General features: G+C 45.7%; 1 protein-coding gene across 1 annotated transcript in view; it reads left to right on the top strand.

Moving 5' to 3' along the window:
- The window catches only part of LOC137332573 (fibroblast growth factor receptor-like 1), a 142,052-nt gene that overhangs the window by 65,857 nt on the left and 63,190 nt on the right, over nucleotides 1-13,005 (top strand). The window contains exon 3 of the mRNA XM_067996502.1: nucleotides 1,754-2,026. Within this exon, the coding sequence (XP_067852603.1) occupies nucleotides 1,754-2,026 (273 nt within the window). The remainder of the gene's footprint in view (nucleotides 1-1,753; nucleotides 2,027-13,005) is intronic.

Raw genomic sequence — 13,005 nt, 5'->3', positions numbered from 1 at the left:
GACCTTTCACCTCCAGTAGCTGCGTTTAAATCCAAAGCAGACGGAGTGGGTTGTCTCTGACTGAAACTAGGTGACGCGGTATGTTAGAACTGCAAACATCACCAATCCCAGCAGGGATCCACGCATGCTCAGAGAATCGGGCCTACAGTGTTGTGATCCTCTCACTGACCTGTGGTCCCTTCCAGCACCGCTCCCCACTGGGAGCACAGTTTCGAGAAGGTAAACAGTGAAAGATTGTTACCACTGCTGGGCAAATCGATAAACCCATCGCACACCCTTGGTTTGAGATATGAAGCTCTCTGGTTGTTTTGATGTAGTTGATTAGGGCACCAGGAAAGTGCTGCTAAGTAGAAACCCAAAATCTACAGGCACTGCTAGCCCCGTCTTCTCTCCTACAATCACAGAAATTGTAACCCACATATACAATGTAAACGTGCAAATACATGCACAGAGCCACACACACACATGCACACATTCACACACATTACCACACATAAACTCATGCACGTACAAAGTCTTCAGTCTCTCCTATTTTGGCACTTGCTAGGACTGTATGGAGCTGTGTCCTTTCACATCTAGGAGCCAGGCTCAAATTCAGTTTAGATGGTGTGAAAGAAGTCATCTTTCACACGAATTCAGAGCGGTTGGTCTGTGTGTTAGGACAGTGTGGATGGTGATGGTTCATGTCACCTTTTGATTGTTGTTGTCTGATGTGGAGCTCAGGCACATGGACAAACAAGAGCAATCCAGTTGTTCTTTAGCAGTGTCACACGTTAAATTCATATTGCACATGGTATATTGCAGTAGTGGGTGAGCTTTAGTTGTGGACGACCCTGGAGACTGATTCCAGGGAATGGTAATGGTTTCACTGTGCTTGCCCACTGTCAGTGCCTGGTGGGTTCTAGTTCTGGCACCAGAGCTAGGACATTTTACTACGTTAAAGGTGCTATATAAATGCAAGTTGTTATTGTTATGGAGTGGAGTGTGCTGTAGATACTCAGTGTATGATCTCTGTGCAAAGAGTGAGGAGTCTTGTTGACATGCTGACCTGCCATGGGTGATGGGTCATGAATGGGGTCCAGATTTCAAAGAACCTCTGGTTCAGGCTGGCCAAGGACATGGTTTTCTCAAACTGGCCTATTTCCTATTGTGTCTGAATCCGCATTAAGTCATCAGTGGGTCTCCTGCCTGCACCTCAGTAAAGTGGACCGATCGTCTGCAGTTTGACCTGTTTTAGTCAACCTGTAGCGGTGAGTTGCCCCAGTGTGTCACCAAACGGAAATGGAAAATATTATGGCAAGTGCCCTAGGGCACCACTAATATAATAAATAAACAATAATAACCATGCTTAATACACACAAATAACAATTAAATTCTAATGTTGTTGTGAATATCAATAAGACGCGCTATACCCTGCGGTGCCCACCGGTTGCAGAAGGCCTCGAGCATACCAGTGAACACCACATGCTCCCTATCTAGGGCCACCCAGGCAGGGACAATGCCGCAGAAGAGAGGCAGCCAGAGTGATTTCCCCCCCCCCCACCCCCCAAACCATCATGGGTCCCGCCCATCCTGGATCTGTAAATTGCTATTTTGACAAGGCCCAGGGATCGTCTGCAGTTAGGAGGAAACTGGAGAGCTGGGCTATTTGAAATTAATGAGCGGATGTCATTTTTGTGACCTTCCCTTTCATTTGACACCGGCTTCCGTTTTGTATCTTTAGTGATACTGACTTTTTAACGTCTGTGTCCAGGTCCTCCAAGGATTACTAAGAAAGTGATGAGCCGGCAGCCAGTGAAGCTCGGCCGCACAATCAGATTGGCCTGTCCGGTGGAGGGCGACCCCCCGCCCCTGACCATGTGGATCAAAGATGGACGCACCATCCACAGCGGCTGGACGAGGTTCCGAGTCCTTCAACACGGTCTCAAAATCAAGGAGGTGGAAGTGGAGGATGCAGGAGTCTACGTCTGCAGAGCAACAAACGGGTTTGGCAGCATCCATCTCAACTATACTCTCATCATCATCAGTAAGTGCGCAGATGAACTTTGACCCCCTCTTTGTTGGAATAGTTGGCTTTTTTTTCCAGTTGTATAAAAATTCGCACACTTTGTCAGGTCCCGATGCAACACCTTACATGATATCTTACTAGTTCCATGATACTTGCAAATGCCTGTACTGAGGGGGCTTGCAAAAAGGAGGAACATGCATCTATACAGAGTCTTTCTCATCCTCGGGACGTCCCATAGTGCTTCACAACCGATCAATTAATTTTGAAGTGTAGTCACTGTTGTACTTGTTGGTGACCTTTAACTCTTAGGAGGCTGATAGGACATTTCAACTTACAAAATGAACACCTTTTCTCTTTTTATAAGCTCCACATAACAAGGACGTTTTGCCGATGAACATTACAAGGTACCCTGGAAGCAGTTCTCCAGTCCATCCATTACAGCTGGGGGAAGGTTTTGTGCCACAGGGAGACAATGGGAGGTAAAAATAAAGGCAAAGATAAAAATGAATGACAAAGATAAGGTAAGATTATTGCCTCAGTGGGATGGCAGGTTAGCATGCACTCCAGCAGATGCTCTAGGGCAGAAGTTACCAGGTTCCCCTCCCAGCATGGAGCCTCGCTAGACTCAAGCACATGGCATAGAATCAGGACTACACTTTTTGTAGCCCTCTCTGACTCTAGTTTTGTCCTTATATTCATACTCTTAAGATATTTTTCTTCTGCCAGTTTTCCCCTTCCCTCTCCCAAAGGTCTTGACTTTTCCTGGGTGTGCCAGTTCCATGGGTGCCTGCCACCCTCCAGTACCGCACCCAGGTGCCCATGTGTGACCCTCCGCAGTTAGCAGCGGCACGTTATTTGACCGTGGAGACACAGCATGGCCAAGCCCAATCCTGTTCACACCCAGCACTCTCACACATGCGTACGCTCCCCGGGGGAGGGAGCGGGGTTTACTGGATAGCAATCAGGAGCAGGACCCAGGCAGAACTTATTGTCTCCCTATAATCAGCTCTGAGGTTGAACATTGGACTTACCTGACTATAGACTTATAGAATGTTATAGCACAGAAACGGGCCATTTGACCATTAAGTTTATGCTGGTGTTTTTCGCATGAACCACCCAGTCGAACCCTATCCTCCTGCACTCTCCAATACGCTTTAATATTTCCCTGCATTTTGTAGTCCACCCTGAACATGGGCATTGCATCTTTTCATCGAAAGAGAAAGGCACTAGTGCTCAATTTTATTGAACATTATTATTTAGTTACCATTTTTGGGAATTATTTTTCTTTACCTGCATAACTTTTTCTCAGCAGGAGCAGATGGTCTATTAACTGGGAGGGAAAAAGTTGGAATTAATTCTCCCTTTTAAGAAAAAAATGTTTGTCTGTGGCAAATAGGGGATTCGAACCCTTCTCATCAACCATTCCAGTCAGGGCTGGAGACAGCACAGTTAGAATTGGTCACACTGTCGCCAAATGATCCTTCCCTTCCACCCTCCAGCTTCACACAATTTATGGGGCATTTCAAGGGAGCCGGGGGCTAGCCCCCATGAAAAAAAATTAAATTTTATAGTAAAAATGGTGCATTCTGATTAATTCTAAACATCTTTATTCTTCATAATTGATAGGAACAACGGAACCGGAGGAGGCCATTAGGCCCCTTGAACCTTCTCTGTCATTCAATTAGATCATGGTTGATCTAAGAAAGGATATTATTAAACTAGAAAGAGAGCAGAAAAAATTTACTAGGATGCTACCGGGACTTGATGGTTTGACTTATAGGGAGAGGTTGGATAGACTGAGACTTTTTTCCCTGGAGAGTAGGAGGTTTAGGGGTGATCTTATAGAAGTCTATAAAATAATGAGGGACATAGATAGTCAAAATCTTTTCCCAAAGGTAGGGGAGTCTATAACGAGGGGGCATAGATTTAAGGTGAGAGGGGAGAGATACAAAAGGGTCCAGAGGGGCAATTTTTTCACTCAAAGGGTGGTGAGTGCCTGGAACGAGCTGCCAGAGGCAGTAGTAGAGGCGGGTACAATTTTGTCTTTTAAAAAGCATTTGGACAGTTACATGGGTAAGATGGGTATAGAGGGATATGGGCCAAGTGCAGGCAATTGGGACTAGCTTAGTGGTATAAACTGGGCGACATGGACATGTTGGGCCGAAGGGCCTGTTTCCATGTTGTAAACTTCTATGATTCTATGATCTGTACCTCAACTCCATTTTCCCACCTTTGCTCCATATCCCTTGATACCCTTATCTAACAAAAATCTATCGATCTCAATCTTGAAAGTTCCAATTGTCCCCCAGCATCCACAGCTTTTTGGGGGAGAGTGTTCCAGATTTCCATTATCATTTGTCTGATTTCCCTCCTAAATGGCCCAGCTCTAATTTTAAGATCATGTCCCCTCATTCTTGATTCCACCATCAGAGGAATTAGTTTCTCTGTATCTACCCTATCGAATCCCTTTATCATTTTAAACATAGATTTTTAACATTTTAAAAATGTTTTAAAAACTAAGTGACACTTGGAATTTCAACAGACTAACCCGACCACCACTTCCCAAAAATTCCCTCTGCACCAGTCAGCCCGCCAATTCTCACCCGTTTAAATGAATCGCTCAATGACAAGTACAGAAGTGGAGAATCACAGCCCTCCTGTTTGGTGTTGCTGAGGTAATGTTATCCATTATAAAACCAAATCTTGACTTGGCACCAAACTTTTTGCCTTCAAAAATAGTATAATTGGTGCTGAACTATTTAATAAGTCATTGTTAGAGTACCAATCTGTTTTGACTTTGCAGATGTACTGTGCTATAGGTACTTTATGCAAAGTATTTTCTTTTGTGGACCCAGTTAGAGACCCAGTTATAATCACCATCAACCTGCTCGATAGATGAGTGACACAGACACAGGGATTGAAAAGGATCCACAGCTACAACACAGGGCAGAGACCCGCGGATCAACATAGAGAGAGTGAACCACAGATGCACATAAAGAAGTTAGGGAGAGAAAACACAGATGCTGAGAGAGAAAGGAGCGTTACAGATAGCAATGGGTGGAGAGAGGGGGAAAAGAGCAGGAAAAAAAGACATGGTAAATGAGGATTTGGAAAAAAGAAAAAGAGAAAACGAAAGATACATGGAGAGGCAGAAGGAGAAATCCATAGAACGAGAGGGAAAGAGAAAACAAATGGAGAGAGAAAGAGAGTAACTACAGATAGAGCAAGAGGAAAAGAAAACTGCAGACATCAAGACTGAGAAAATAGCACACGGATAGAGAGAAAGGAAAGTACAGATGCACAAAGGAGAGGAGAAAGAGGATAAAAATCACAGACATACAGAGAGTGTGTATATTTTTGGTCAAGGATTCATATGTCGCTCTGTCAAGCTGTGAGCAAAGGCACCATTGCAAAATATAGAAGCAAGTTAATTTTGCTCCAGAGTATCAGGCCGCCCTGCCTGGTCTGCACTGATCTTTTTTCACACGCAGATGGTTCTCCCAAAAAATGTCAGCCGTCCTCGTCAATCTCCGATGGTTGGATGTATGTTTTTGATGAGTATGATTGAAGTAAATGACTGAAATCATGTTAGGTGTGTAAATATGGTGCCCACACCACTCAAAGGGTTAATGGGGCTGGACTAACTGAAGAAGGTGTATATTTTTTCCCTGACTTTGGTGGGTGATTTATTCAGAGATAACCATCTGGTAAACACAGTATTTTTTAAAAATTGGAAAATGTGGCAATGTTTTAAGCAGATTTTGAAGTAACAAGACGTCTTGTATGTTGGGATTTATCTTCTCCTGTTGGGAACAGTTCTGCCGTGGTTCGTTCTGCTTTGACTGACAGCCAAGGGAAGGAAATAGGCCCACTCGGTCCTCAACCTTTTCATTTTTAAAATTGTCCCCAGAGCCAGAGTTAGGGGGAAATGGGCTGAAAGTGGAGCAAGTATTTTTTTAAAAGGAATGCTCGGGAGGTGGAAGGATCACAGAAAGTGTTGCTCAGGAGGCTTTTCCTCGGTAACCATCAGCTCTTCGGGTACAACTGCATTTAAAGTTCATTTTGTTGAGTTTTCTTACCTCCCACGATCTTTGATCTTCAGGCTTTTAAAATCATCTTCCCACTCATTCCAACCTTGGTGCGTATCCTGCAGTGTGGGCCTTGGCCCTTCAACCTGGGATTTGCAATAAAATGAACTCCAGTGCAATTTAGTTTATATAATTTTGCGTGTGTGTATATATATATATATATATCCCTTAACTCTGAATCAGAGAGATATGTTTGAAGGTCAGGAGAAGAGAGAAAAGGCCTGCAGTTTGGATTTGGACAAAGATCCAAATTGCTGATGTGGGTTTTACAAGATCCTATAAATCATGATTTTAAAGTCACTGATTTCCTACTCCATATCAAGGCTCTTGTGGCTAGAATCTCTCTGCACTCATTTTTGGAGTGCTACACGTGCTTGAAAATGGTACCTCGTGTTGCTAAATCTCCAACTTCCCTTATCAAATGGCAAATATACAGGTGCTGTCAGCCAGGAGCACAGTGCGTTGCTGTGATCAAATGTTATCTTAGCTGGCATCATGGCAAGGTCCTGGTCAGGGGTCTGCACGTTCAGCATTTCCAATGCCATCTTGCCTAAGATTTTGAGTGTCGTAGAGCTCTAACAGTGAAAGCGAAAACACTACAAGGCAGCAATCGTGTTGAAGAGAATTCTGTCAACTGGCTTTATCCTTTGGCTCCATTTCTCCCCCCTCCTTTCTTGTAGATGCAAGAGTCTTGCGGAGTTATGGGCACTAGCAACTCTCTGGTACCTCCCTCGGGTGGTCATACTAGATTAGTTTTCACAGGCTATTCAACCATGAACACTATCACAACCCCCAATCCCCCCACCACCACCCTAGGGACACCGAGACCAGTTGTAATACCCTGGCTGAAGTTGCTAACTCAGACCAAGGATGAATCTGAACCTTGTGGTCTGTATGGTTCGGTTCTTCAAGACGCAACTGAGCCATCAGGGGAGTTACCGGTTTAACTAGTTTAACAAGTAGATTTCAGGTACGATTTAGTTCAGTCCTAGAAAGCTGGTATTAACAAGTTCCTTGAACTCAGTGAAGTGCTCAGTCCAACGGTGGAAACAACAAAATATATCTTTTAAATGATTCCTGCCATTCCCCAGTGCTTCAGGCTGTGGATTATAAACAGAAAGTTTGGCATTAACTCTGGTTTGGAAGGAAATATTTGAAGGTCAGGGAAAAAAAAGGACTGGAGTTTAGATTTAGACAAAGGGCTGCCACTTATGCATCACTGATCAGAACGGAATGGATAATTCTGCCTGGGAATCCAATATTACAAAGAAACAAACTGGACAGCGGGAGGGAGGGTTGGAATAGGCTGGCTTTGCAGTGTCGGGCAGTGTACAAACTAAGCTACACCCAGCAGGCACAGATTATGATGCTGATGTCAGCCCCACACACCATGAGGAGTCTGTCCTTGTAAGTCACTTGTGCCCTAGAGGGAGTGCTTGTGACTTGTGGGTCCTTTTAGGCCTGGTGCAACACGTGACTCCTGTCTTCTGGAGCGCGTCAGCTGATGGAAAAGACCACAGCTTCAAATAGGGCCCTCTGGCGATACACAGAGAGTTTGTCGCCACAGTCCTGGTGATTGCCGGCTTGGCCAAGTTCGAGTAGGGAACTCTTGTTTATACCAGAGTGGGGGTGAGCTGTTGGCACAGGTGAAACTGACTGGTTGGCAGTAGTGTAATGATTTCAATCAAAAGTAATGTTTTGGTGTGTGAGGAGACATCTTCAAAGTGGTTGGACAGCATCCCCTAATTATAATTTTTTTAATTTTTCCTCTTTTCTCCTTTTTTTTGGGCCTTGTGCTACTGGGAACATAGGAACAGGAGTAGGCCATTCAGCCCCTCGCACCTGTTCCGCCATTCAATTAGTTCATGGCTGTTCTTTATCTTAACTCCATCTACCCGCCTTAGTTCCATAACCCTTAATTCCCTTGCCCATCAAAAATCTATCAATGACATTTTCAATTGACCCCCCCAGCCTCAATAGCTTTTTGGGGAAGAAAGTTCCAGATTTCCACTACCCTTTGTGTGAAGAAGTGCTTCCTGACATCACCCCGAATGGCCTAGCTCTAGTTTTAAGATTATGCCCCCGTGTTCTGGACTGGCCCACCAGAGGAAACAGGGTAGACAGAGAGAAACTATCAGCTCCTTTAATCATCTTAAAGACCTCAATCAGATGACCCCTTAATCTTCTATACTCAATGCAATACAAGCCTAGTGTATGCAACCTGTCCTCATAACCCTTTTAGTCCCGACATCATTCTGGTGAAGCTGTGCTGCACTCCCTCCAAGGCCAATATATCCTTCCTGAGGTGTGGTGTCCAGAACTGAATGCAGTACTCCAGATGGGCTATAAGCAGAGTTTTATACAACTGTAACATAAATTCCACCTCTTTGTATTCCATGACAAAGGAAGCAGGCAGACGATCTGCCCATTATCCCCTGTCACCGTGGCATCCAAACTCCTGATTCCCCTTCCTACGTTGCAGAGATATAACAGCAACTGGTAGATTCCAGTCATGTGATGAGGGTCATTTCAGAAGAAATTTAAAAATAGTCATATTTTATTCACAATTTCTTAACATGTAGACAGATTTCTAATAATTAACTGTGTGTTATATAAAGTGTACAGTATAATACAACCATAGTACAATGTTCAAAAGTATAGAGTACATGCTTACATAGAACGTACAGTGACATGCTGCATAGTATTTATCACATGTATGGGGTCATTCCATGATCCTATGTTCCCAACAAAGCGAGCACAGGTCGGAGATAGGGCTGCAGTATTGCAACCGATTCTCGCATCCAACTCTGTGAGCATGGCTCGAACTGGGAGCACAGAATTACCCTCACAATGCACAATAGTACTCACGTAATACATGTAGTGCATTGTATATAGTGTATACTATATGTAGTGTACAGTAGTATGCATTACATATTAGCACATGGTGCACTGTATATTAGCACAGGCTATATATTACATTTAGTATTGTATATTAGCACATTGTGTACTGTATTATACAGTGCACTTATATAGTGTACTGATCACATACTGCACTATATTATCACAATGTACTGTATTATACATAGTACACTGTATATTATCAGTGTACAGTATATTGTCACATATAGTGTGCTATATATAATCACATATACTGTACTGCATAATATTATAAATAGTGTGCAGCATATTATCATGTACTGGTTAAATTTTATGATTTAGCTCTTTCAACAGACTGTGTTATACATAGTTGCAATAATATAGTGCAGACTATATTATATACAGTGTACAGTAATCTATATAATGTACAGCAATCAAAGCATCACAGCAATTTCAGTCTATCATGCCTGTACTTGTTCTTATTCCAGTGCCAGTGCTGCTGCCTGTTCCTATTCTGGTACCTGTAATGCTGCTCGTTTCTATTCCGATGCCTGTGCCTGTTCCGGTGCCTATAATACTGCCTGTTCTTATTCTGGTGCCTGAGCTGCTGCCAGTGACTGAGCTGCTACCTGTGCCTGTTCTGGTGCCCGTACTGCTAACTGTGCCTGTTCTGGTGCCTGCACTGCAGCCTGTGCCTGTGCCTGTTCCTATTCCTGTGCTGCTGCCTGTGCCTGTTCCTATTCCTGTAATGCTGCCTTTTTTTTTATTCGTTCACGGGATGTGGGCGTCGCTGGCAACGCCAGCATTTATTGCCCATCCCTAATTGCCCTCGAGAAGGTGGTGGTGAGCCGCCTTCTTGAACCGCTGCAGTCCGTGTGGTGACGGTTCTCCCACTGTGCTGTTAGGAAGGGAGTTCCAGGATTTTGACCCAGCAACGATGAAGGAACGGCGATATATTTCCAAGTCAGGATGGTGTGTGACTTGGAGGGGAACGTGCAGGTGGTGTTGTTCCCATGTGCCTGCTGCTCTTGTCCTTCTAGGTGGTAGAGGCCGCGGGTTTGGGAGGTGCTGTCGAAGAAGCCTTGGCGAGTTGCTGCAGTGCATCCTGTGGATGATACACACTGCAGCCACAGTGCGCCGGTGGTGAAGGGAGTGAATGTTTAGGGTGGTGGATGGGTTGCCAATCAAGCGGGCTGCTTTATCTTGGATGGTGTCAAGCTTCTAGAGTGTTGCTGGAGCTGCACTCATCCAAGCAAGTGGAGAGTATTCTGTCACACTCCTGACTTGTGCCTTGTAGATGGTGGAAAGGCTTTGGGGAGTCAGGAGGTGAGTCACTCGCCACAGAATACCCAGCCTCTGACCTGCTCTCGTAGCCACAGTATTTATATGGCTGGTCCAGTTAAGTTTCTGGTCAATGGTGACCCCCAGGATGTTGATGGTGGGGGATTCGGCGATGGTAATGCCGTTGAATATCAAGGGGAGGTGGTTAGACTCTCTCTTGTTGGAGATGGTCATTGCCTGGCACTTATCTGGCGCGAATGTTACTTGCCACTTATGAGCCCAAGCCTGGATGTTGTCCAGGTCTTGCTGCATGAGGGCTCGGACTGCTTCATTATCTGAGGGGTTGCGAATGGAACTGAACACTGTGCAATCATCAGCGAAAATCCCCATTTCTGACCTTATGATGGAGGGAAGGTCATTGATGAAGCAGCTGAAGATGGTTGGGCCAAGGACACTGCCCTGAGGAACTCCTGCAGCAATGCCCAGGGGCTGAGATGATTGGCCTCCAACAACCACTACCATCTTCCTTTGTGCTAGGTATGACTCCAGCCACTGGAGAGTTTTCCCCCTGATTCCCATTGACTTCAATTTTACTGGGGCTCCTTGGTGCCACAATCTGTCAAATGCTGCCTTGATGTCAAGGGCAGTCACTCTCACCTCACCTCTGGAATTCAGCTCTTTTGTCCATGTTTGGACCAAGGCTGTAATGAGGTCTGGAGCCAAGTGGTCCTGGCGGAACCCAAACTGAGCATCGGAGAGCAGGTTATTGGTGAGTAAGTGCCGCTTGATAGCACTGTCGACGACACCTTCCATCACTTTGCTGATGATTGAGAGTAGACTGACGGGGCGGTAATTGGCCGGATTGGATTTGTCCTGCTTTTTGTGGACAGGACATACCTGAGCAATTTTCCACATTGTCGGGTAGATGCCAGTGTTGTAGCTGTACTGGAACAGCTTGGCTGGAGGCGCAGCTAGTTCTGGAGCACACGTCTTGAGCACTACAGCTGGGATGTTGTCGGGGCCCATAGCCTTTGCTGTATCCAGTGCACTCAGCCATTTCTTGATATCACGTGGAGTGAATCGAATTGGCCGAAGACTGGCTTCCGTGATGGTGGGGATATCGGGAGGAGGCCGAGATGGATCATCCACTCGGCACTTCTGGCTGAAGATGATTGCAAACGCTTCAGCCTTGTCTTTTGCACTCACGTGCTGTACTCCGCCATCATTGAGGATGGGGATGTTTGCAGAGCCTCCTCCTCCCGTTAGTTGTTTAATTGTCCACCACCATTCACGACTGGATGTGGCAGGACTGCAGAGCTTTGATCTGATCCGTTGGTTGTGGAATCACTTAGCTCTGTCGATAGCATGTTGCTTCCACTGTTTAGCATGCATGTAGTCCTGAGTTGTAGCTTCACCAGGTTGGCACCTCATTTTTAGGTACACCTGGTGCTGCTCCTGGCATGCTCTTCTACACTCCTCATTGAACCAGGGTTGATCGCCTGGCTTGTTGGTAATGGTAGAGTGAGGAATATGCCGGGCCATGAGGTTACAGATTGTGCTGGAATACAATTCTGCTGCTGCTGATGGCCCACAGCGCCTCGTGGATGCCCAGTTTTGAGCTGCTAGATCTGTTCTGAATCTATCCCATTTAGCACGGTGGTAGTGCCACACAACACGTTGGATGGTGTCCTCAGTGCGAAGACGGGATTTCATCTCCACGAGGACTGTGCGGTGGTCACTCCTACCAATACTGTCATGGACAGATGCATTTGCGACAGGTAGATTGGTGAGGACGAGGTCAAGTAAGTTTTTCCCTCGTGTTGGTTCGCTCACCACCTGCCGCAGGCCCAGTCTGGCAGCTATGTCCTTCAGGACTCGGCCAGCTCGGTCAGTAGTGGTGCTACCGAGCCAGTCTTGGTGATGGACATTGAAGTCCCCCACCCAGAGTACATTTTGTGCCCTTGCTACCCTCAGTGCTTCCTCCAAGTGGTGCTCAACATGGAGGAGGACTGATTCATCAGCTGAGGGAGGACGATAGGTGTTAATCAGCAGGAGGTTTCCTTGCCCATGTTTGACCTGATGCCATGAGATTTCATGGGGTCCAGAGTCAATGTTGAGGACTCCCAGGGCCACTCCCTCCTGACTGTATATCACTGTACTGCCACCTCTGGTGGGTCTGTCCTGCTGGTGGGACAGGACATACCCAGGGATGGTGATGGAAGAGTCTGGGACGTTGGCTGAAAGATATGATTCTGTGAGTATGACTATGTCAGGCTGTTGCTTGACTAGTCTGTGGGACAGCTCTCCCAATTTTGGCACAAGTCCCCAGATGTTAGTGAGGAGGACCTTGCAGGGTCGACTGGGCTTGGTGTTTTGCCGTTGTCGTGTCCGGTGCCTCGTGGTCCGATGCCGGGTGGTCCGTCCGGTTTTATTCTTATTATGACTTTTCGTAGTGAGATTGTACAACTGAGTGGCTTGCTAGGCCATTTCAGAGGACAATTAAGAATCAAGCACATTGCTGTGGGTCTGGAGTCACATCTCGGCCAGACCGGGTAAGGACGGCAGGTTTCCTTCCCTTAAGGACATAGTGAACCAGATGGGTTTTTACGACAATCCGGTAGTTTCATGGCCATCATTACTGATACTGGTATTTTAATTCCAGATTTTTATTTAATTAATTGAATTTAATTAATTAATTTAATTTAAATTTGCCAGTTGCCGTGGCGGGATTTGAACTCATGACTCTGGATT

This window comes from Heptranchias perlo, chromosome 14, assembly GCF_035084215.1.
Source record: "Heptranchias perlo isolate sHepPer1 chromosome 14, sHepPer1.hap1, whole genome shotgun sequence".
Taxonomy (NCBI): Eukaryota; Metazoa; Chordata; class Chondrichthyes; order Hexanchiformes; family Hexanchidae; genus Heptranchias; species Heptranchias perlo.
This window is presented reverse-complemented; position numbering and strand designations above follow the sequence as displayed.